The sequence below is a fragment of the Scyliorhinus torazame genome, chromosome 28 (assembly GCF_047496885.1).
Source record: "Scyliorhinus torazame isolate Kashiwa2021f chromosome 28, sScyTor2.1, whole genome shotgun sequence".
NCBI classification, from domain to species: domain Eukaryota; kingdom Metazoa; phylum Chordata; class Chondrichthyes; order Carcharhiniformes; family Scyliorhinidae; genus Scyliorhinus; species Scyliorhinus torazame.
Window position 1 is genome coordinate 5,374,934 of NC_092734.1, and position 23,504 is coordinate 5,398,437.

The 23,504-nt window shown below is 43.5% G+C and overlaps 1 protein-coding gene across 6 annotated transcripts in view; it reads right to left on the minus strand.

The window, feature by feature from the left end:
- ccser2a (coiled-coil serine-rich protein 2a) overlaps positions 1-23,504 on the minus strand; it is an 883,756-nt gene that overhangs the window by 532,563 nt on the left and 327,689 nt on the right. For all 6 annotated transcript variants that reach the window (XM_072491377.1, XM_072491378.1, XM_072491379.1 and 3 more), the window contains exon 6: positions 9,710-9,839. In XM_072491377.1, the coding sequence (XP_072347478.1) occupies positions 9,710-9,839 (130 nt within the window). The remainder of the gene's footprint in view (positions 1-9,709; positions 9,840-23,504) is intronic.

Consider the following 23,504-nt stretch of genomic DNA (forward strand, 5'->3'; position numbering starts at 1 on the left):
ACCCTGAGCCCTGGCGTGGCGGGGGGACCTGCTGGAATTCTTGACTCTTGAGAAGGTTAAGTTTGAACTGAGGCGAAGGATGGAGGGGTTCTACAATTCATGGGCGTTATTCATTTTGCACTTTCAAGAACTGGATAACATCAAACATTAGTGGGGGGGGGGGGTGCACTGTATGTGTTAATGGTGACGATGGGTGATTCCTGATTGTTTTTTGTTATTTGTTTATATTAACATGTGGGCTAATGTTTGGGGGTTGGTGGGCGGATGGGATTGTTGTTATTAATATGGAGATTGACATTGCATTCGTTACTGATTATTGTTGGTGGGTGCAAATTTGCGAGGAAGTGTGCAAAAGGAGAATAAAAATATATTTTTTTTAAAATAGGAAGTATAAGAATGTATACTTCCTATTTTGTATTAATAGTATTAAATGTATTTAAGCTAATTTTCCACAGCCATCTTTGGCTTTGATCGAACATCAATCCCCCAGCCAACTCAGATCACTTGGTTTGATGAACTGAAAGCAATAAATGCCATTACCAACCACAAAATAAAATCCAGCAACAGAAGGTTATGTCATCACAAGCCATCAATAGGCTTTGGTCCATGTAACCCACTTCAGCAGTCAAGGGCATTCAGCCTCTGATCTCCGGGTAAGCGTTCTCCAAGGCGGCCTTCAGGACACGCGACAACGCAGAGTCGCCGAGCAGAAACTTATAGCCAAGTTCCGCACACATGAGTGTGGCCTCAATCGGGACCTGGGATTCATGTCGCATTACATTCATCCCCCACCATCTGGCCTGCAAAATCCTACCAACTGTCCTGGCTTGGTACAATTCACACCTCTTTAACCTGGGGTTACCCCATCTCTGGATCTGTAAAGATTTAATCACCTGCTAATGCTCGCATTCCAAGCATTGTTTGGCATCTTTGAATTTGTCTATATATGTGTTTCTGGAACAGACCTCTTCATTCACCTGAGGAAGGAGCAGCGCTCCGAAAGCTAGTGACATCGAAACAAACCTGTTGGACTTTAACCTGGTGTTGTAAGACTTCGTACTGTGCTCACCCCAGTCCAACGCCGGCATCTCCACATTATATTTATAAAGTCATACATGTTTCAGTGACACAGTATAATTAACATAACTGTATAATTTCTTTACAATGTGCTAGTTACTCCTATTTATCCATTCTGTTTGTTTGAGTTTTACACAACCTGCCTATTAAATATCATGTACATACTTGATATATATTGAAGATCATTATGAGGAAAACCAGTCACCTGAAAATGCAAAGCAGACAATACTATTGAGCCTTGGCTTTTCTACTGAAATGTGAAAGAATAAAACACAGCTTTTCCCTTTCTGCTGCCATTCTCTGTGGAGCAATAGAGAGGTGCGTTAATTACATGCATGGTTGCTCTGAATTATCATGGATCCTGACTTGTAGAACATGCTCAGAATGCCGTTCCGTGGCACAATGGGGCAGACTAACTGTAATAATTTCAGAAAATCAACTGCTGAGACTTTTATTGGCACAGAAGTCGCTCTTGCTGCTAGGCACCAATTACGCCAACTTGCTTGCTGTGGTGTTAGCAACACTCTGGCAGAGAGAGGATGAGGGACTACACCTCCTTTCAGTTATTCATACACATAGCAAAGATTTTAGTTTGAGAAATGTTATATGGTACAATGAACTGATGTGAGCTCAAGTGGTTTAGAAAAGCATGCAGCTAAGATGCACCATCAATGGCTTGAAAATGGAGCTCTACAGAGAAAAACTCCAAATGAAGAACTCAAGCCACTTTTAATACGGCACAAAACACAACAAAATGCAATGGGCCATAATTTGCCAATACGTCAAAAAAGAATAACTTTGCTGAATATCACAGTTTTAAAATGTTATGAGCCTACTAACTGCCCTAGTGTGTGTTCATCAGCCAATAAAATGGAGTAACAACCAGGTCAGATCGTCAGAACCTGGACATGTTGCATTAAGGTCATCTGTGCTCTAACCTCAAATTTAAGAGCGATGTACACCATTTTCAATTTACAATCTGTGTTAAACAAATGAGCCATTTTATAGGACTAAAAGCAAGCCACGAACTAGCTGAGGAAACATAAAACAGGAGAGCAAGGAAGTAATACAGAACCTGCATAAAACAGTGGCGAAGGCCTAAGCGAGATGACTGTGTTCAATTAAGTTGGACATCTCATTTCAGCAAGGGTGTCGAGGCCTTGGAGAGCATACAAACATTTACTGGAATGGCAGTCGGGATCAGAAGATCATAGCATGAGGGACTTCAGTTATGTGGAGAGATTGGAGAACCTGGGGCTGCTCTGCTTGGAGCAGGGAAAGTTAAAAGGAGATTTATCGAGTTGTTCAAAATTATGATAGGTTTTGATTGAGTAAAGTCATCCACTGTTCAAATACTTGCTATGTGAATCCAGGCATTTGTAACAGTGTGCATAATTCCAGGATGAATTTGAAATCAGTAAACTAGTTATAAATTTCATCTCCCAGATGAAATACTTATCTTTCTCTATACTTGGAAGATTGATATAGTTTTTTTTAAAAAGGTGACATTGGGGTGTGTCAGGCAAATGCCAGATAGAATATTTGTATACCAACGGCACTACACCTGGTAAATCAGAGAATATGGTCACCGTCTATGTAACCACGAGTTAATATATCACTTTTGTCTCCAAGTCAGAAGGCCGTGGGTTCAGTTTCCACTCCAGAGACTTCTGCACATAATTTACACTTCATATGTATTATCTCAGAGTGCAGAAACCTTCTAATTAACCAATGCTTGAATTTCTCATAAATTCAGCAAAAGTTAAAATTTTATTTAATTCTTAATTGAGTATTTTTCTAATGGACAAATGCTGAAGTATATAATTTGCACCAATCTTCATTCAGGTTTAGAATTTCAAATTTACATCAACTTGGCAATCAGGATTATAAAGGTTTGGAGCTGCTCCAACTCATTACACTCAAAGATAAACTGTATAAAATGTAAAGCTCTCCTATTTCAACTCAAGGATAGAAACGATCTTTAAGTGAGAGACGGTTTATTCGTTAATTTTTCTCCCTGAAGAGCGAGTGATCCTGAATCCTTCCTTATCTTTATGGCTCATTACTACACCACATGGTGCATTAACCAATTGAGTCCAAATCCCAGTTCACTAATGAGTGCTCCTGGGTGGAACCCTATTAGAACACAGCAAGTAAAATTGGTGTAATGAGGTATAGCTTAATCTCAAAAGTTTATTGCTTTTAAGGATTCCAAGGGTTCCTTAAGAATAACGAAGAGCGTAGCATCTTCGTACTGTCTGTGTGGAGTCTGCACGTTCTCCCAGTGTGTGCGTGGGTTTCCACCGGGTGCTCCGGTTTCCTCCCACAGTCCAAAGATGTGCGGGTTATGTGGATTGGCCATGCTAAATTGCCCTTAGTGTCCAAAATTGCCCTTAGTGTTGGGTGGGGTTACTGGGTTACGGGGATAGGGTAGATACGTGGGCTTGAGTAGGGTGCTCTTTGTAAGGGCCGGTGCAGGCTCGATGGGCCGAGTGGCCTCCTTCAGCACTGTAAATTCTATGATTCTATGAAATGGTGGCTCCAACCGAGAGTTACCAAACCCTGGAAATAAATCCAAAGTCTGTGGCGAGTACGGGTTCACTGGAAACATAAGGGGAGCTTGTGTGTTTCTGAGATGTAGTTGAAAATTAATTGGGATGATTGATATGTCACTGCAATCTCCTGGAGATGGCTTGATTGCTTTTGGAGGCGAGATTCTTTCTGTCTATTCCCTGGAAACTATGATGGGGTGGAAAGGGTAGAAGGTAGGACAATGGGTGATTGATGGTGCGGAGATTGCAACATGCGTGGATGAGGTAAGCTAGATGGACTATATGGGGATTTATTTTGTTGAAAACTCTGTGTGCTAAGATACTACAAAAGAGAACAAAGGAAATCCAAAGTGAATCATAGAATCTACAGTGCAGGAGGCGGCTATTCGGCCCATCGAGTCTGCACCGGCTCTTGGAAAGAGTCCAAAGTGATGGGAATAATACTGAAGAAATGTCACCTACTTAACGGATTGATGAAAACTTAGGCAAAATCCTGCAGAGGGCGGCAGAGTGGCGATGCTGATTGGCTGTTGCGGGGAGTGATATGCCTCAGGTGCAGTCACTGCGACTAGAAGGAGCTCTGTGAGGATAGACCGCGGGGACAAGTTGAGGCAAGTATCCTGCAGAGGGCGGCAATGCTGATTGGCAGTTGCAGGGAGTGAATTGTGGAAAGCTGCTGTTGGGTGAGTTTCTAGAACTAATATATTTCAGGCAGTGGCTAAACCCGAGTCCCACCCATCCTCCTCCTCTAACCAAATAAAAAGACTGTGTGGTGAGTTGGTGAGGTAAGCTTTTCTTTCCTTTTCCTCGTTCCACCCTTCCACCACCTCTAACCTGCGGGGAGTGTGAAAATCAGCTAAGCTTTTTTTTCTCTCTGTAATTGTCAAGTGGATAATGGAAGGGATGGCAGAGAGGGCAGTGCAATGTTCCTTCTGCAGGATGTTCGAGGTGAGGGACACCGTCAGTGGCCCTGCTGAGTTCACCTGCGGGAAGTGCACCCATCTCCAGCTCCTCAAAGACCGTGTTACGGAGCTGGAGCTGGATGAACTGAGGATCATTCCGGAGGCAGAGTCGGTTATAGATAGAAGCTACAGGGATGTAGTTACTCCTAAGAATGAAGATAGCTGGGTGCCGTTTAAAAGGAGGGGAAGAAGCAGTCAGTGCAGGGATCCCCTGCGGTTGTTCCCCTCAATAACAGGTATACCGTTTTGGATACTGTTTGGGGGGGGGGGGGCACGACCTACCAGAGGTAAGCCACGGTGAACAGGTCTCTTGCACTGAGTCTGGCCCTGTGGCTCAGAAGGGAAGGGGGAGAGCAGGAGAGTATTAGTTATTGGAGACTCTATAGTTAGAGGTACAGATAGGCGGTTCTGTGGCAACGATAGAGGCTCACGGTTGGTATGTTGCCTCCCGGGTGCCAAGGTCCGTGACGTCTCTGATCGTGTTTTCAGGATCCTTAAGGGGGAGGAGGAGCAGCCACAAGTGGTGGTACACATCGGTATCGAGGACATAGGTAGGAAAAGGGACGGGGGTGTAAAACAGGAATTCAGGGAGCTAGGGTGGAAGCTGAGAGCCAGGACAAACAGTGTTGTCATCTGTGGTTTGCTGCCAGTGCCATGTGTTAGCGACGTGAGGAACAGGGAGAGAGTGCAGTTAAACACGTGGCTACAGGGATGGTGTAGGAGGGAGGTTTCAGTTACTTGGATAATTGGAGCACATTCTGGGAAAGGTGGGACCTATACAAACAGGACGGGTTACACCTGAACCAGAGGGGCACCAATATCCTGGGAGGGAAATTTGGTACAGCTCTTCGGGGGGGTTTAAACTAATTTGGCAGGGGGATGGGAAACTGATTTGTAGTCCAGGAATTTAGGAAGTTGAGGATAGTGCAGTACTGAGGAAGGTACCAAGGTCACAAGAGTGGACCTGCAAGCATGAAGGTGGTTTGAAGTGTGTCTACTTCAACGCGAGGAGCATCAGGAATAAGGTTGGTGAGCTTGAAGCATGGTTTGGTACCTGGACTACGATGTTGTGGCCATTAGGGAGACGTGGATAGAACAGGGGCAGGAATGGTTGTTGGAGGTTCCGGGGTTTAGATGTTTCAGTAAGATTAGGGAAGGTGGTAAAAGAGGTGGAGGAGTAGCATTGTTAATCAAGGATAGTATAATGGCTGCAGAAAGGCAGTTTGAGGAGGATCCGTCTACTGAGGTGGGCTGAAGTTAGAAATTGGAAAGGAGCGGTCACTTTGTTAGGAGTTTTCTATAGGCCCCCAAACAGTAACAGAGATGTGGAGGAAAAGATTGCAATGCAGATTTTGAATAGGTGCGGTAGTCACAGGGTAGTTGTCGTGGGTGACTTTAACTTTCCAAATATTGATTGGAACCTCTATAATTCGAATAGTTTGGATGGGGTTGTTTTTATCCAGTGTGTGCAGGAGGGTTTCCTCACACAAGCGGTGGGGCCACATTGGATTTGGTACTGGGTAATGAACCGGGCCAAGTGTTAGATTTGGTTGTGGGAGAGCACTTGAGATAGTGACCACAATTCGGTAACTTTCACTATAGCAATAGAGAGGGATAGGAACATACTGCAAGGCAAGGTTTATAACTGGGGGAAGGGTAATTACGATGCGATTAGGCAAGAATTGGGGAGCATAAGACAGAAACAGGAACTGTCAGGGATAGGCACAATTGAGATGTGGAGCTTGTTCAAGGAGCAAATACTGCGTGTCCTTGATATGTCAGTTGGCGTCGTATACATGGATTTTAGTAAGGCGTTTGACAAGGTGCCCCATGGTCGGCTCATGCAGGAAGTAAGGAGGCATGGTATAGAGGGAAATTTGGCCGATTGGATTAGTAACTGGTTATCACATAGAAGACAGAGGGTGGTGGTAGATGGTAAATTTTCATCCTGGAGCCCAGTCATCAGCGGTGTACCACAGAGATCAGTGATGGGTCCTCTGCTATTTGTGATTTTTATCAATGACTTGGATGATGGAGTTGAAGGTTGGGTTAGTAAATTTGCTGATGACACCAAGATTGATGGAGTAGTGGATAATGTGGAGGGCTGTTGTCAGCTTCAAAGAGACATTGATAGGATGCAGAGCTGGGCTGAAAAGTGGCAGATGGAGTTTAACCCTGATAAGTGTGAGGTGATTCATTTTGGTAGGACAAATTTGAATGCGGATTACAGGGTTAACGGCAGGGTTCTGAAGAATGTGGAGTAGCAGAGAGATCTCGGAGTTTGCATTTATTAACAGGGGGATTGAGTTTAAGAGCCGTGAGGTTATGCTGCAACTGTACAAGACCTTGGTTAGGCCCCATTTGGAGTATTGTGTGCAGTTCTGGTCACCTCATTATAGGAAGGATGTGGAAGCATTGGAAAGGGTGCAAAGGAGATTTATCAGAACGCTGCCTGGATTGGAGGGTAGGTCTTATGAGGAAAGGTTGAGGGAGCTAGGACTTTTCTCATTGGAGGCAAGGAGGATGAGAGGTGACTTAATTAAGGTGTATAAGATGATGAGAGGGCTAGCTAGAGTGGACGTTCAGTGACTATTTCCTCGGGAGGATGTAGCTGTTACAAGGGGGCATAACTATAAGGTTCATGGTGGAAGGTATAGGAGGGATGTCAGAGGTAGGTTCTTTACTCAGAGAGTGGTTGGGGCGTGGAACGCACACCCAGCTATGGTAGTGGAGTCGGACACTTTAGGAACTTTCAAGCAGTTATTGGAGAGGCATATGGAGTGCACTAGAATGATTGGGAGTAGATTGATTTGATCTTAGTTTCAGACTAGTTCGGCACAACATCGTGGGCCGAAGGGCCTGTACTGTGCTGTACAGTTCGATGTTCTAAAGTGAATTTCTGAAACGTTTAAGCACATTTTGACTGATGTAATCAGGTAGTTAATTCTGAAGATTTAAATATTTCCCCTTATTTTTGTGGTACAAATTAAACGATGCCACATCACAGAAACGGACCATTCATCGGTTTATTCCCCTGATAATTAAGCATTGAGGTCAGGTCTTGCTGCTCAAAGTCACTTCCAAAGTATCAGACATAATCCTTCTATATTTAAGTCGGCTATCTATATACACATGGCACTACCTACAGTACCATGTTGGAATGATTCAACAGTTTTATTGCAAGCAATTGAATTGTACTTCTGGATGACACTAATGAATGAGATAAATAAAGGAAGCCTGCAATCTTTATCAGTCAAACATACACAAGTGTTTTGGAATTAGAATTAACCCGACTTACTCCACTGTTATAGCTGCATTTAAGTCAAAATAGTGTCTGAAAGCCTTTTTCACATTGACATTGGAGTGTAAATGGCTGCTGGTAATATATTAAATTTCTGTGGCTTTTGTAGCTCACAGTCGCTGGATATCAAGTCTTAGAACACCTCAAACTGTAGCAGGGGAAGCGTTAATAATTATTTGCCCGAATGTTAATAGGGATGGTAGTAGGTGCAAATCAAGTCTTAATCCCCTGTCCTTCAATAAGTAAAAATAATTTGCTGTTTAAAAATAGGTTCAATGAAAGGTTTGAGTAGACAAATACTCTGCAACGTAGCATAAAAATCAAACCTGCTACGAACTACTGTGACAGTAGTGGTATCTTATTATTATAGCTGTTATTTAATCAGATAATAAGTACATAACAGATCTTATAAACCAATATAAAACTCATCTCTACATTTGTTTCCCAGACTCTCAAAGTAGTCTAATAATGTGAAGAAAACAGTTTTGAAAGAAGATGATGGCAACACGAAGCATCTCTACAACCTCAACTGGTAGCCAAACAAATCGGTGCAATCTGTTATCCTCACTGAATTGCACTTTAAAACATTATAGTCCACTTTAGATTTTCGGGATCTCAGAATGCCCACGATGGAACCTTCCATGCCAAGCCTCATCTCAGATAAGCAATTCGTGATTCCTTCTATTGCAATTCAATTTAAACGCCGGCAGAAAAACAACAGGATACAAATGTGCACGTCTCTCTGGGTCTCAGTCGTGCCTATGTTAAACTAACACAGCATGCACTCTGCTGCACAATTTAATGTACGCAGTAGGATTGGACATCACAATTACACTTTAGGAATGATTTTCCTTTAGGAAATAAAAACAGATAGCCCAGAAATCCGACTGCAGCATTGCATACGGAGAGGGATGAGATAGCTTCTTCTGTGATTCAGTATCAAAGATTATTTTAAGAAAATTTGGAGTTTCTTAGAGGTCAAACCTGAAAGTCAAAACTGAGTTGTACAAAACTGTGTTTGCATCTATTAGCTCTCATGTAGGTTCCCAACATCATTGTGCTATTGTGAGCAGATGCTGACAAGAGGCCAGGTGGTTTGTCACAGAGACTTTGAAAGACAAAAATATGCAGAGGACCAGTCACCTTGGATTTTTCTTGCAGTTCACCTAATGGCTAGGAAAAGATTAAAAACAACATGCACACAAGTGATAGCAATGTACACAACCATATCTGCGTTCACTTCATGACTGCATACTGTAAGGATAAAGTTGAAGTGCGTTGTCAACATTTTGCTTCAAATGCACACATTTTCAAAGTTATCATTCACTTGAAGCACTAACTTACAAATCGGTGGCTTCCTTGTGAACATATTTTATTAAACAGATGCTTGAGGCAAATTCCCACCCCGCCATTCACAATGTGACGACACTGATTCTACAAACTCCAACACTGAACTCATCCCAGACTTGTTTTTAAATTGTAAGAGACAGGACAACCATCAATGACAGAAGTGGGAAAACACACTGACCCCAATTTTCACTTGTCCGTTGATTCTGTTCACGTAACAGACATGTCAAACCTTGATTATACAACTTACAATCAATATCAGAATGCCAAGATGGTATCATCTGAGCCAAGCTTAAATCTGATCTCTAACAGTGATAATCCAGCTCTATAATTGGATTTTTCTGAGTTGCCCTTTGCATTTCAGTTTTAACTACGACAGGTAGAACTGAACCGAGAAAAATCTTCTCTCCCGGAGAAAACTTATCTTTGTCCCACCAAGACGATTTTTCCCTGTGTGCAATAAAGCATACCTTTGTGTTTCACTGTTTCCATGGTGATACTGCTCCTGTCCACTCCAGCGTGGATATCTCTTCCTCCAGAACCCTTGATTCCTCATTCCTCTCTCTGATCTTTCCAGGTGAGCCATACTTTCACATGCCTCTGAAGAAAAGGATATTAAAAAATGAGGAATAATATCTAGTGGTGTTATTATTAAATCGGCATTCCATTCTAATTCACCGAACATCAACAAGCTTGATCAAAAAGCTTCTTGATAAATTTGCCAGGTCACGAATATAGACATATCAAAGAGAGTCCTTTCCATTCTATTTATGTTTTCTGCAGTTAAACTAGAATCAGATCATCTTCTGTTTGAAGGAAACAGAGCCTGAAGGAACTCACAATTACTTTTTTTTTTTTTAATTGTTTGATCATCTTGAAATAATGCTGGATTCCACAGGTAATACAGGCCCTGCAGGACCGTTGCAATGGATTATCCTTGGTGTGGGCACGGGACTTGAATGAGGCAGTTGTGTTTCAGTTCCACAGATTCACATCTCCACAAATACAAACAAATTGAACTGCTTTAAAAGGTTACAGTTGTTAAATCTTAATGCATTTGAACTCAAAAACTGAAATTATATCTTCAAATATATTCAAAAAAAGTACAGCCATTGAGACACAGAATTTTGCACATTCTTAGTGACATTCTTATTCAATTCAGAAAATCTGAGACATCCCTTTTCTTTCCTCCACCTCTTAAGACAGCTCATGCATTAATCTGATGTCTGCGCGTGTATATTATTCATTTAAATTAATAACTGACCCAAAATCCAGAATCGACACAAAGTCTTGTGGAGACCAGTACAAACCGGCCTCGGAGGCCCCGAGGGAGAGCCAGTTCGTACTGGTCTCCACAAATGGGGACCAGGCATAGCGGCACCAGGTGGGTATGGCGAGTTTCAGGAATATTGGATAATGAGGGATATTGTGAGCCTACTTTAAAAGAGAAAGGAACCATTTGTAAGGGCTAGAAGGCTGGGAACAGACAAAGTCCAGGAGGAATGTAAGTAAAATAGGGAGCAACTTAAGCAAGGAGTCAGGAGGGCTAAAAGGGGTCACAAAAATTAATTGGCAAACAGGATTAAGGAAAATCCCAAGGCTTTTTACACATATCTAAAGAGCAAGAGGACAGCAAGGGAATGGGTTGGCCCACTAAGGGACAGGGGAGCCAGAGGAAATGGGCGCAGTATTAAATGAGTACTTTCCATCAGTATTCACCAAAGAGTAGGACTTGGGTGGGCAGAACGGTGGCTCAGTGGTTAGCACTGCTGCCTCACGGCACTGAGGACTCAGGTTCGAACCCGGCTCTGGGTCACTGTCCGTGTGGAGTTTGCACATTCTCCCCGTGACTGCGTGGGTTTCACTCCCACAACCCAAAGATGTGCAGGGTACGTGGATTGGCCAGACTAAATTACCCCTTAATTGGAAAAACCGAATTGGGCACTCTCAATTTATATTTTTAAATATAATTGGGCAGCACGGTAGCATTGTGGGGGCAGCACGGTAGCATTGTGGATAGCACAATTGCTTCACAGCTCAAGGGTCCCAGGTTCGATTCCCGGCTTGGGTCACTGTCTGTGCGGAGTCTGCACGTTCTCCCCGTGTCTGCGTGGGTTTCCTCTGGGTGCTCCGGTTTCCTCCCACAGTCCAAAGATGTGCAGGTTAGGTGGATTGGCCATGATGAATTGCCCTCAGTGTCCAAAATTGCCCTTAGTGTTGGGTGGGGTTACTGGGTTATGAGGATAGGGTGGAGGTGTTGACCTTGGGTAGGGTGCTCTTTTCAAGAGCCGGTGCATACTCGATGGGCCGAATGGCCTCCTTCTGCACTGTAAATTCTATGATAATCTATGATAAAAAAAAAGAGTAGGACTTGGTGGATGATGAGTCTGCAGAAGGGTGAGTAGATAATCTGAGTCACACGGAGATCAAAAAGGAGGTGGTGTTATGCAGCTTGAAAATAATTAGGGTAGATAAGTCCCCAGGGCCTGATGGGATCTATCCCAGAATACTGAGGGAGGCAAAGGAGGAAATTGCAAGGGCTTTGAGAGAAATTTTTGTATCCTCACTGACTACAGGTGAGGTCCCAGAGGACTGGAGAATAACTAATGTTGTTCCTTTGTTTAAAAAGGCTAGCAAGGATAATCCAGGGAATTACAGGCCGGTGAGCCTTATGTCAGTGGTAGGGAAATTATTGGAGAGGATTCTTCAAGATAGGATTTACTCTCATTTGGAAGCAAATGGACTTATTGACGGGAGGCAGCACGGTTTTGTGAAGAGGAGGTGGTGTCTCACTAACTTGATCAAGTTTTTCTAGGAAGTGATGAAGATGATTGATGAAGATGGGGCAGTGGACGTTCTCTACATGGACTTCAGTCAGGCCTTGACAAGGTCCCTCATGGCAGGCCGGTGCTGAAGGTGAAGTTGCACAGGATCAGAGGTGAGCTGGCAAGATGGATACAGAACTGGCTCGGTCATAGAAGAATAGAAGACAGAGGGTAACAGTGGAAAGGTGCTTTCCTGAATGCAGAGGGATCTGGATGTACAGGTCCACCGATCATTGAAATTGGCAACGCAGGTGGAGAAGGTAGTCAAGAATACAGCATGCTTGCCTTCATTGTCCGGGGCATTGAGTATGGCTGCAGCTGTATAGAACTTAGTTAGGCCACACTTGGAATATAGTATAGTCGCCATACTACCAGAAGGATGTGGGGGCTTTGGAGAGGGTACAGAAGAGGTTTACCAGGATGTTGTCTGGTATGGCTGACATTAGCCATGAGGAGAGGTTGGATAACTCGGGTTTGTTCTCATAGGAACGGTGGAGGTTATGGGGTACCCTGATAGAAGGCTATAAAATTATGAGGGGCATGGACAGAGTGGATAGTCAGAAGCTTTTTCCCCCCCCAGAGTGTAAGAGTCAATTACTAGAAGACATAATGTGGAGATGCCGGCGTTGGACTGGGGTGAGCACAGTACGAAGTCTTACAACACCAGGTTAAAGTCCAACAGGTTTGTTTCGATGTCACTAGCTTTCGGAGCGCAGCTCCTTTCTCAGGTGAATGAAGGAATCTTCCTCATTCACCTGAGGAAGGAGCTGCGCTCCTAAAGCTAGTGACATCGAAACAAACCTGTTGGACTTTAACCTGGTGTAGAAGACATAAGTTTAAGGTGCAAGTGGTAAAGTTTAGAGGAGATGTACGAGAGCAGTTTTTTTTTTTTTTTTACACAGAGGGTAATGGGTGGCGGGAACTCCCTGCTGAAGGTGGTGGAAGCAGGGACGATAGTGACTTTTATGGGGCAGCTTGACAAATACATGAATAGGTTGGGAATAGAGGAATAGGGACCCCGAAATGTAGAAGGTTTTAGGTTAGACGGGGAACATGGTCGGCGCAGGCTTGGAGGGCCGAAGGGCCTGTTCCTTTTTTTTTTGTTTTTAGTTTGATTAATAAAATCTCTTCTGGGACCAAAACAGATGTTAGCTTAAGGTTTATTTCTGGACTTTTCTTAGGATCATCAGTGTAGATCTGTATAAATGAGTGTCTATTGATCTGCAAAAATGAGTATATGTGTGCATATGTCATTGAAGATGGAAAGGCAAGTCAAAAGAATATTTAATAAAGAATATAATATCCTCGGCTTTATAAATAGGGACATAGAGTACAGAAGCAAGGGGGAGAAATGTTAAAAATTGTATCACACACTGGTCTGCCCTCAACTGGAGCATTGCATCCAGTTCTAGGCACCACATTCTCAGAAAGACATGAAAGCATTAAAGAGGGTTATATAGACAGATTGGAGAAATTGGAACTGCTTCCCTTGGAGAACAGAAAACAAGAGGAGATTTGATCGAAATCATGAAGGACCTGGGCACAGTGGATAGGGGGAAGTTATACTCACTGTTGGGAGGATTGAGAACAAGAGGGCACAGGTAATTTAAGGTAATTAGCAAAAGAAGCAAAGAAGACACACGGAGACATTTTTCCACTTTGAATGCACTGCCCAAGAGTGTGGTGAATGCAGGTTCAAACGAGACTTTCAGAGGGAATCGGATTGTAATGGACTACCAGTAAAAGGTAGAACATGGTACTGGCTGAATTACTCAATGGGAGAGTCAGCATTAGGAGGTACCTTCAGTGCTGTAACAAATCTGTGATTCTGGAATGGTTTCTAAACACATTTATTTGTTTTGCAGTTGAATAGCCTAACGATTGTGGTCTGGACTATTGACCCAGAGGTCTCGAGTTCAAATCGAGAAATCAAAATCCACCAATCCAGTAATTTAGGGGTGTAAACCATGAAAAGCTGCAAGATTGTCTTAAGAACACCACTGGTTTGTTGTTAATATTTGATGACCATCATTCCAAAATTGCCCTTATGTTGGATGGGGTTACTGGGTTATGGAGATGGGGTGGAGGTGTTGACCTTGGGTGAGGTGTTCTTTCCAAGAGCCGGTGCGGACTTGATGGGCCGAAAGGCCTCCTTCTGCACTGTAAATTCTATGATAATCTATGATTAATCTAGGACAAAGGTTTGGCACAACACCGTGGGCCGAAGGGCCTGTTCTGTGCTGTATTTTTCTATGTTCTATGTTCTGATCCAATCTGGCCAATATAGAACAACATCTTCAGAGCAGGTGTTTGGCTCTTAGTGTCCTCAGGTACCCAAAGGTGGAAATAAATATCGCCTTGCCAGTGACACATATATGAAAAGGAAAAAATTATTCAAAGACAAAATAATCATGCAACTGCAGCCTTGACCGCTGACTTATGCTCCAGAGAATTCAATGGCAAACCCAATTCAGGAAAGACTATGATTCCTCTGACAACCGTGAAAACTAACTTCAAAGAGTTTGATTCCATCCCATCAAGGAGCAGGGGCACATTATTTATCCATGAAATAATCAACAACCAGAGTGGTGAAGAACATTAATTCGTTTTGACACTGAACCATCTGAAGAAAAGATTGTGATTTTCAAGCAGATCTTAAAAAATTTAGATATAACACCTCTCGTGAAAAAATTATAGAAAGGACATTCGAGTTAGATTGCTCTTAAAAGGTATGGAACAATATGGGGAATTTCTTCCCCGTCAAATATGCAGTCATCATGCTGTGTACTCAGCACGTGCCAGAAAAAGTAGACTTATTTAACTGCTTAGACCAACAACTGTGCATTTGCATTTTTTAAAATGACAATTTTACCTGGTACCTTCTCAGAACTGGAGGCTGTAGCTGGGGTGACTATGGGCAATAACTTGCATTTACACAGCATGTTTCATATAGAAGCATAATCAGGAAAAACAACATTATCTTTAACAATCAATCTGCCAAATATTGAGGCAGCTGAAAGAATAATAATAATAATAATAATAATAATAATAATAATAATAATAATAATAATAATCGCTTATTGTCACAAGCAGGCTTCAATGAAGTTACTATGAAAAGCCCCTAGTCGCCACATCCCGGCGCCTGTTCGGGGAGGCCGGTAAGGGAATTGAACCCGCGCTGCAGGCCTTGTTTTGCATTACAAGCCAGTTGTTTAGTCCACTGTGCTAAATCAGCCCCCATGAGAACTCAAGAGGTCGGAGCAAGAGTACACCACATGGCCCGTCATGCCTGCATTCAATATGACCATGGCTAACGTTCAGCATTTTAAACAGCGAGTCTACTTTGTTCGAGTTTACAGAGCTTCCAAATCTCAATTTTTAATATTTCCACAGGAGGCGTTCATGAGAAAAGATATTTTCCAGGCTTCCACGGGTTTAATAGAAATAAAACATTGTGTTACTCTGTATAAACAACACAATTAGAACTGTGTGAAAGCTTCCTTATTTATCTTGTTTATAGATCTTTAATTATCAGACTCTGTTTCCCAGTCGGCTGAACTGAGACTGTTGTTCCATCAGTAATGTACATGCTGGCTAGGTAGACAAAACATCACAGCCAGTGCCTGGACTCTGCTACTGTCAGAAATTGCCCACAGACTCAACTGCATTGGAAAATGAAAAGCAGTTCGCATGCCAATTGAATTACAGATACTCATGTGAACATGAAATACTAGAAGATAGATTCTGATGATGAAGGCCCTTTGGCACATTTAATCTTCTCCTTCCAAAACACCTGCCCTATAATCTTCTTGTTATTGCTGTGGACGTATTTTCTTCCTCCTAGCAAAGCTTTCTTCCGAAATGTCTCATTTCATGGTGAAAGACCCAGGCTTATCACGTCAGTTCATTATATACTTACATGACGGATCAAAACCACTGTTAAATTACTGCACTAACATATTGCCTCAACTCGTGAATACAGCGCTCTCTCAACCAATCAGCTTTAAAGGAGGTGCTCCAAAGTCAAAACAATATTGGCTAAATCCTCTGAATATGGCCCTCGTTTCTGTAAAGGTATATAGATTGATTTGAAATTAGTATGTTGCATAGTAATGCAACCCAACATCAAATTGATGACGCATCAATCCCATTTCCTACTTTTGCCCCAGGTGTGATCCTCCATTCACAGGCCTGCTGTAGACGGAGAAAGCGGACTCGGACCTGGTGGATTTTGGGGTATTTGGTCGACATCCTACAAGAAGCGTGGGGTGAAAAATCAGGTGATGGAGCCCGATGCCCAACTGTCTAGTTGGAGGAAATTTAAGGAATCTGACATCATTTAAATTCGGTTCCTAATCCCAATAGAATTCTTCACTTCAAATGATACCAAGAATTCACAAAAACACCAATAACCAGCAACCATACAGTGAATGATATACAACAGACTAAATGTAAGAAACGTTAAACTTAATTTCTACAAGTTTTACTCATGGTGAGTGCCCACATCAAAACTTCTTTCTAGCAAGGTATTTTACAGGTCAAAGTTTCATATACTAAAAACTAACTGATTAAACTAACAAATTAATGGTAATATTCTTTTTTATCGTATGAATTAGACTACTAAATCATACGATAAAAAAGAATATTACCATTAATTTCTTTCATGATTGAACTTGAATGAGCTTATTCAAAATCAGGAACTTCAACATGCCAACATTACAAATATGCTAAAATGTAACAGGAGATTCAAAATAGGATTGGAGGATGGTTTTTATTGGAGTTCCGCAGGGATTGTTGTTAGGATGCCTGCTTTTCCAGACATGTATCAATGACTTAGACCATGAGTAACAAGACAAAATTTCAAAATGCGCAAATGGTATAAAACTTAGAAGTTGTGTGAACTGTGAGGAATGATAGTGCAGTACTTCAAAAGGACATGGGCTGGCTGGTGGAATGGGCAATTAAATGGCAGATGAAATTCAATGCAGAGAAGTCTGAAGTGATTCATCGTGGCACAGTGGGTAGTGTCACCACCAGTATATTATGGTGCAGACACACACACACACTGATGGACATGCAGTGGGACCAATCAGCATACACAACATCGCAGCCAATCACCAGTGAGAGCACACGCACTATAAAGACAGGGGACAGGAGAGTTCCCGCTCATTCTAGTAGCAGCCAGCTCGGAGCACAGAGCTCACAGCCTGCAACACAGACATTCACCATGTGCTGAGTGCATCACCTGGTTAGGACTAGGCAAGGGTCAACAGTTAAAGCTGGTATTGCATTTACCCACAGTTCAAGTATGTTAATATAGTTAACCTTATAATAAAATAGAGTTGCACCACTTCCAGTGTTGGTGACCTGTGTGTGATCCAGAACACCCAACACATCAGTTAGCACTGCTGCCTCAATTCCAGGGTCCCAGGTTCAATTCCCGGCTTGGGTCACTATGTGGAGTTTGCACTTTCTCCCCGTGTGTGCGTGGGTTTCCTCCAGGTGCCCCGGTTTCCTCTCACAGTCCAAAGATGTGCGGGTTGGGTGGATTGGCCATGCTAAATTTCCCTTAGTGTCCAAAAGGTTAGGGCAGGTTACTGGGTTACGGGGATAGGGTGGAGGCATGGGAATTAGGGTGCTCTTTCCAAGGGCTAGTGCAGACTCGACACACCGAATGGCCTCCTTCTGCACTGTAAATTCTATGATTCATTTTGGTCGGAAGAAAACACAGCGAGACAATATAAACTATTTAAACTAGAGTGTACAATTCAAAAACAAGTGCAGGAGCAGAGGGATATGCACACATCATTAAAAGTGGCAGGGCAGGCTGAGAGAATGGTTAAAAAGCACATGGGATCTGAGATTTATCAATAGGTGCTACAGCATAAAAGCAAGGAGGTTAGAATAAACTTGTACAAACGAGTGGTTGAGCTCAACTGGAATATTCTGTTCAATTCTTTAGAAAAGGTGAAGACATTAGAGAGTGGGTGGGAGGGGAAAAGACTCACAAAAATGGTTCCAGAGATGAGTTATGAGGATAGATTGGAGAAACAGAGGCTGTTCTCCTTAGAGATGAGAAGATTGAGAGGAGGCTTGATCGAGATATTCAAAATCATTAGGGTCTCGTCAGAGTAAATAAGGAGAAACGGTTTCCATTGGTTAAAAAATTCAAGTATCAGAGGACACAAATTAAATGTAATTGGCAAAAGCAGCAAAGACGACATGAGGAAGGGATTTTTTTATGTGCTGAGTGATTAGGGTCTGAGATGCACTGCCTGATACCCTGTTGGAGGCTTGTGGCTGTCAAATTAAGATTGGCTCATTATTTGAAAAGGACAAAATTGAAGCACTATGGGGAGAAGACAGGGAAGTGGCACTAGATGAATTGATCTTGTACAGAACTGGCACAGACATAATGTTCCAAAGGGCTGTGCTGTGAATATTCTGTAAATCCGTGCATTAGACAATATGACTAGAAACCAAGAAAAGAGCGTGAAGATTTAAGACAAGAAAGGTAGTTAGGCGCACATCAAAAGTTGGGAGTCAAGAGTTAATGTTGGACCATAGGGATCAACATCAGGACTATGCATCAGGTAAGTCATTAGCCTAGCAAAATTCAATTCATATATCCCTACCATTATAGAATTCAGTTGCATATTGAATCATCCTAATAAATATGCCTACATTATCTTACTTGATAGATTATTCTAGAAGCACTTACTGAGCGAACAGTCACTTTAATTTTGACTATCTTGAATCTATGTTTTAAAAACATTTTTAAAATTCATTCTGAAGATGCAGGCATTTCTGATAAAGCCAGCATTTATTACCCACCCCCAATTGGCATAGATGTGAAGGTGATGATTGACCTTCTTGAACCACTGCAGTCCATGTGCCCTCTTGGGGAGGGAGATCCAGGATTCTGACCCAGTGACAGTGAAGGAATGGCAATATAGTTTCAGTCAGGGTGATGCGCTGACTAGAGGGAAACTTGCAGGTGATGTTCCCATGTATCTGCCCGAGAGTGTGGTGGAGGCAAATTCAATCATGGTTGTTAAAAAGTCAATTCCCATGCTCTTCTAGGTTGTCACAGTCATGGGTTTGGAAGTGCTATTGAAGGGACCTTGGCAAGTTGTTGCAGTGCAACTTGTAGATGGTACACACGGCTGCCACTGCCCGCCGGTGGTGGAGAGAGTCAATGGTGGATGGGGCGCCAAACAAGCAGGCTGCTTTGCCCTAGGTGGCAACAAGCTTCTTAAATGATGTTCAAGCTGCACTCAGCCAGGCCAGAATTGTGCTGCATATTCCTATGTAAAAATTACCGCACTCTACAAACTAACTCAAAAGGTGGAAGGGAAGAACTGATATATTTGTGAGAGATGTGCTATGATATTTGAGAGAGATGGGCTATGATATTTGTGAGAGATGGGCTATGATCATTGTGAGAGATGGACTATGATATTTGTGAGAGATGTGCTATGATCATTGTGAGAGATGGACTATGATATTTGTGAGAGATGGGCTATGATAATTGTGAGAGATGGGCTATGATATTTGTGAGAGATGGGCTATGATATTTGTGAGAGATGGGCTATGATATTTGTGAGAGATGGGCTATGATATTTGTGAGAGATGGGCTATGATATTTGTGAGAGATGGGCTATGATAATTGTGAGTGATGGGCTATGATAATTGTGAGAGATGGGCTATGATAATTGTGAGTGATGGGCTATGATATTTGTGAGAGATGGGCTATGATATTTGTGAGAGATGGGCTATGATAATTGTGAGAGATGGGCTATGATATTTGTGAGAGATGGACTATGATATTTGTGAGAGATGGGCTATGATATTTGTGAGAGATGGGCTATGATATTTGTGAGAGATGGGCTATGATATTTGTGAGAGATGGGCTATGATATTTGTGAGAGATGGGCTATGATAATTGTGAGTGATGGGCTATGATAATTGTGAGTGATGGGCTATGATATTTGTGAGAGATGGGCTATGATATTTGTGAGAGATGGGCTATGATAATTGTGAGAGATGGGCTATGATATTTGTGAGAGATGTGCTATGATATTTGTGAGAGATGGACTATGATATTTGTGAGAGATGGGCTATGATATTTGTGAGAGATGGGCTATGATATTTGTGAGAGATGGGCTATGATATTTGTGAGAGATGGGCTATGATAATTGTGAGTGATGGGCTATGATATTTGTGAGAGATGGGCTATGATAATTGTGAGAGATGGGCTATGATATTTGTGAGAGATGGGCTACGATATTTGTGAGAGATGGGCTATGATAATTGTGAGTGATGGGCTATGATATTTGTGAGAGATGGGCTATGATAATTGTGAGAGATGGGCTATGATATTTGTGAGAGATGGGCTATGATAATTGTGAGCAAATCTGTTTTTGTCCTTCTCTTTCGTCATACCTCATTTGTTGTTTCACGTGATATCAGTTTTATTAACGTGATGTCTGCACCTTCTCCCCGTGTCTACATGGGTTCCCTCCGGGTGCTCCGGTTTCCTCCCACAAGTCCCGAAAGACGTGCTGTTAGGGGAATTGGACATTGTGAATTCTCCTCCAGTGTACCCGAACAGGCACCCGAATGTGGCGACTAGGGGCTTTTCACAGTATTATTATTCCTCTACCTGCACCGTCTCCAATTTATTTGTGACATGACCAAAACTGGAGCAGGTGCTTTCAGTCTGATGCATTATAAAGTATCAGTATAACTCAACTGTGTTCTACACTTTGAGCTATACATTGAAGCATCCTATTCTCTTTATTAATTCCTTTATCATATTGTCTAGACATAAAAACTGGTGTGCCTCTTTCTTTCCAACCCCTACTGGGTTATTTCAATTCCATTTATCTCACACACTGGCTGAGACAATGTGCAATAGTTCACATTTATATGCAACATCATTAATTTGCCATTCACCTGTTCCATAACAAAAGTAAATTATTTTGCAAATGTTTTAACTACATTCTGACTTTGCTGCTCTCCCTTATTTTGTCAGATATGATTATACAACTAATTTTAAAACTACATTACTTTAGCTCCGACTGTTCATCATATCCCCAAAACTGCTTCACAGTCAAGGCCTGTTGGCTAAGAGTTGTGGCTAATGTGGTAGCCATGGATGCTGAAAAGGCTTTTGATCGGGTCGAGTGGGATTATCTGTGGGAGGTACTAGGACGGTTTGGGTTCGGGGCGGGGTTCATCGACTGGTTAGGCTATTATATCAGGCCCTGGAGCGGGTGTAAGGGCGAACAGGACGACGTCGGACTACTGTAGACTGCACCGTGGGACAAGACAGGGCTGCCCTCTCTCCCCACTGCTGTTTGCGCTGGCCATAGAGCCGCTGGCAATTGCACTGAGAGCTTCTAGGGGCTGGAAAGGGCTGGTCGGGGGGGGGGGGGGGGGGGGGGGGGGGGGGGGGGGGGGGGGGCGGTAAGAGTGGAACATAGAGTCTCGTTATACGCAGACGATCTGCTGTTATATGTATCGGATGGTGGGGATGGACGGTATCATGGCAACCCCGAGGGAATTTGGCCAGTTCTCCAGATACAAACTGAACATGGCTAAGAGCGAGTTGTTTGTAATTCAGGCGAGGGGGCAGGAGAATAGGCTGAAAGAGTTGCCGTTCAGGCTAGTGGGGGACTGTTTCCGATATTTGGGGATTCAGGTGGCACGGGACTGGGGCACATTGCATAAGCTCAACCTGTCCCGACTGGTGGAACGAGTGAGGGAGGAGGTCCGGAGGTGGGATGTGCTCCCGCTGTCATTGGCGGGGAGGGTGCAAACTGTTAAGGTGACGATTCTCCCGCAGTTCTTGTTTGTTTTTCAGGGTCTCCCCATCTTTATCCCGCGGTCCTTCTTTAAGAGGCTGAATAAAATTATTCTGGGATTTGTATGGGTGGGGAAGTCCCCGCGGGTGAAGAGGGTGATGCTTGAAAGGAACAGAGGAGAAGGGGGGCTGGCATTGCCGAACTTCAGCAATTGTTATTGGGCGGCCAACATAGCAATGATAAGGAAATGGATGGAGGCTGCTTCGTGCAGGGGCACTAGCTTGGCAGCCCTGGTTACAGCGCCTCTGCCGCTCCCGCCGGTGCCGTACTCCACCAGCCCGATAGTGGTGGCGGCTCTATGAATCTGGGGCCAGTGGAGGAGGTATGTAGGGGAGGTAAGAGCATCGGTGTGGACCCCAATCTGCAGCAACCACCGATTTGCCCCGGGGAACATGGATGGGGGGTATCGACTGTGGAGGAGGGCGGGGATTGTGAGGATGGGGGACCTGTTCCTGGAAGAGAGCTTTCAGAGCATGAGGGCGCTGGAGGAGAAGTTTGGGCTGGCGAAGGGGAACAAATTTAGATACTTACAGGTGCGGGATTTTGTACGCAGGCTGGTGCCATCCTTCCCACTTCTCCTGTCGAAGGGGAGGCAGGACAGGGCAGTTTCTAGGGGAGAGGTGGGAGAGGGTACAGTCTCAGACGTCTACACTGAGCTAATGGGAGCTGAGGATGCGCAGACCGTGGACCTGAAACTTAAGTGGGAAGAGGAGCTCGGGTGGGAGATGGAGGACGTTATCTGGACAGAAGCCCTGAGCATAATAAACACGACCGCAACATGCACCAGGCTCAGCCTGATCCAGTTTAAGGTTGTGCACCGTGTCCACATGACGGCGGCCCGGATGAGCAAATTCTTCGGGCTGGAGGGCAAGTGTGCTAGATTCACCGGAGGGCCGGCTAACCATGTACACATGTTCTGGTCGTGCCCGAAACTCAGGGGGTATTGGCAGGGATTCGCAGATGTCATGTCCCGGGTATTGAAAACTAGGGTGGTAATGAGCCCGGAGGTGACAATTTTTGGAGTTTCGGAGGACCCGGGAGTCCAGGAAGAGAGGGAGGCCGTGTTCTGGCCTTTGCTTCCCTGGTAGCCCGGCGACGAATACTGTTAGCATGGAGGGACTCAAAGCCCCCGAGAGCTGAAGTATGGCTATCGGACATGGCGAGCTTTCTTGGCCTAGAGAAAGTCAAGTTCGCCTTGAGATATTCGCTACTAGGGTTCACCCCAAGGTGGCAGCCATTTATTGACTTCTTCGCAGAGGAGTAAGCGTCAGCAGGGGGGGGGGGGGGGGGGGGGGCGAGGGTAGTGTAGAGTAGAGTAGGGGGATATTGAGGCAGGTCCTTGCTTGAACAGAGCCGTGGTTTGCAGTATGTTTAATTTGTGTCTTGACTTCTGTTTTTTGTACTGTACAATGTCACTTATTCTTTATGCCTAAAATACCTCAATAAAATTGTTTGTTAAAAAAAGAGTTGTGGCTAATACAGAAGCCATTTTTCACACAGCAAGATCCCATAAACAGCAATAAGATAATTGACCAATTAATCCATTTGACAGTTGTGTTCACAGAATGAGT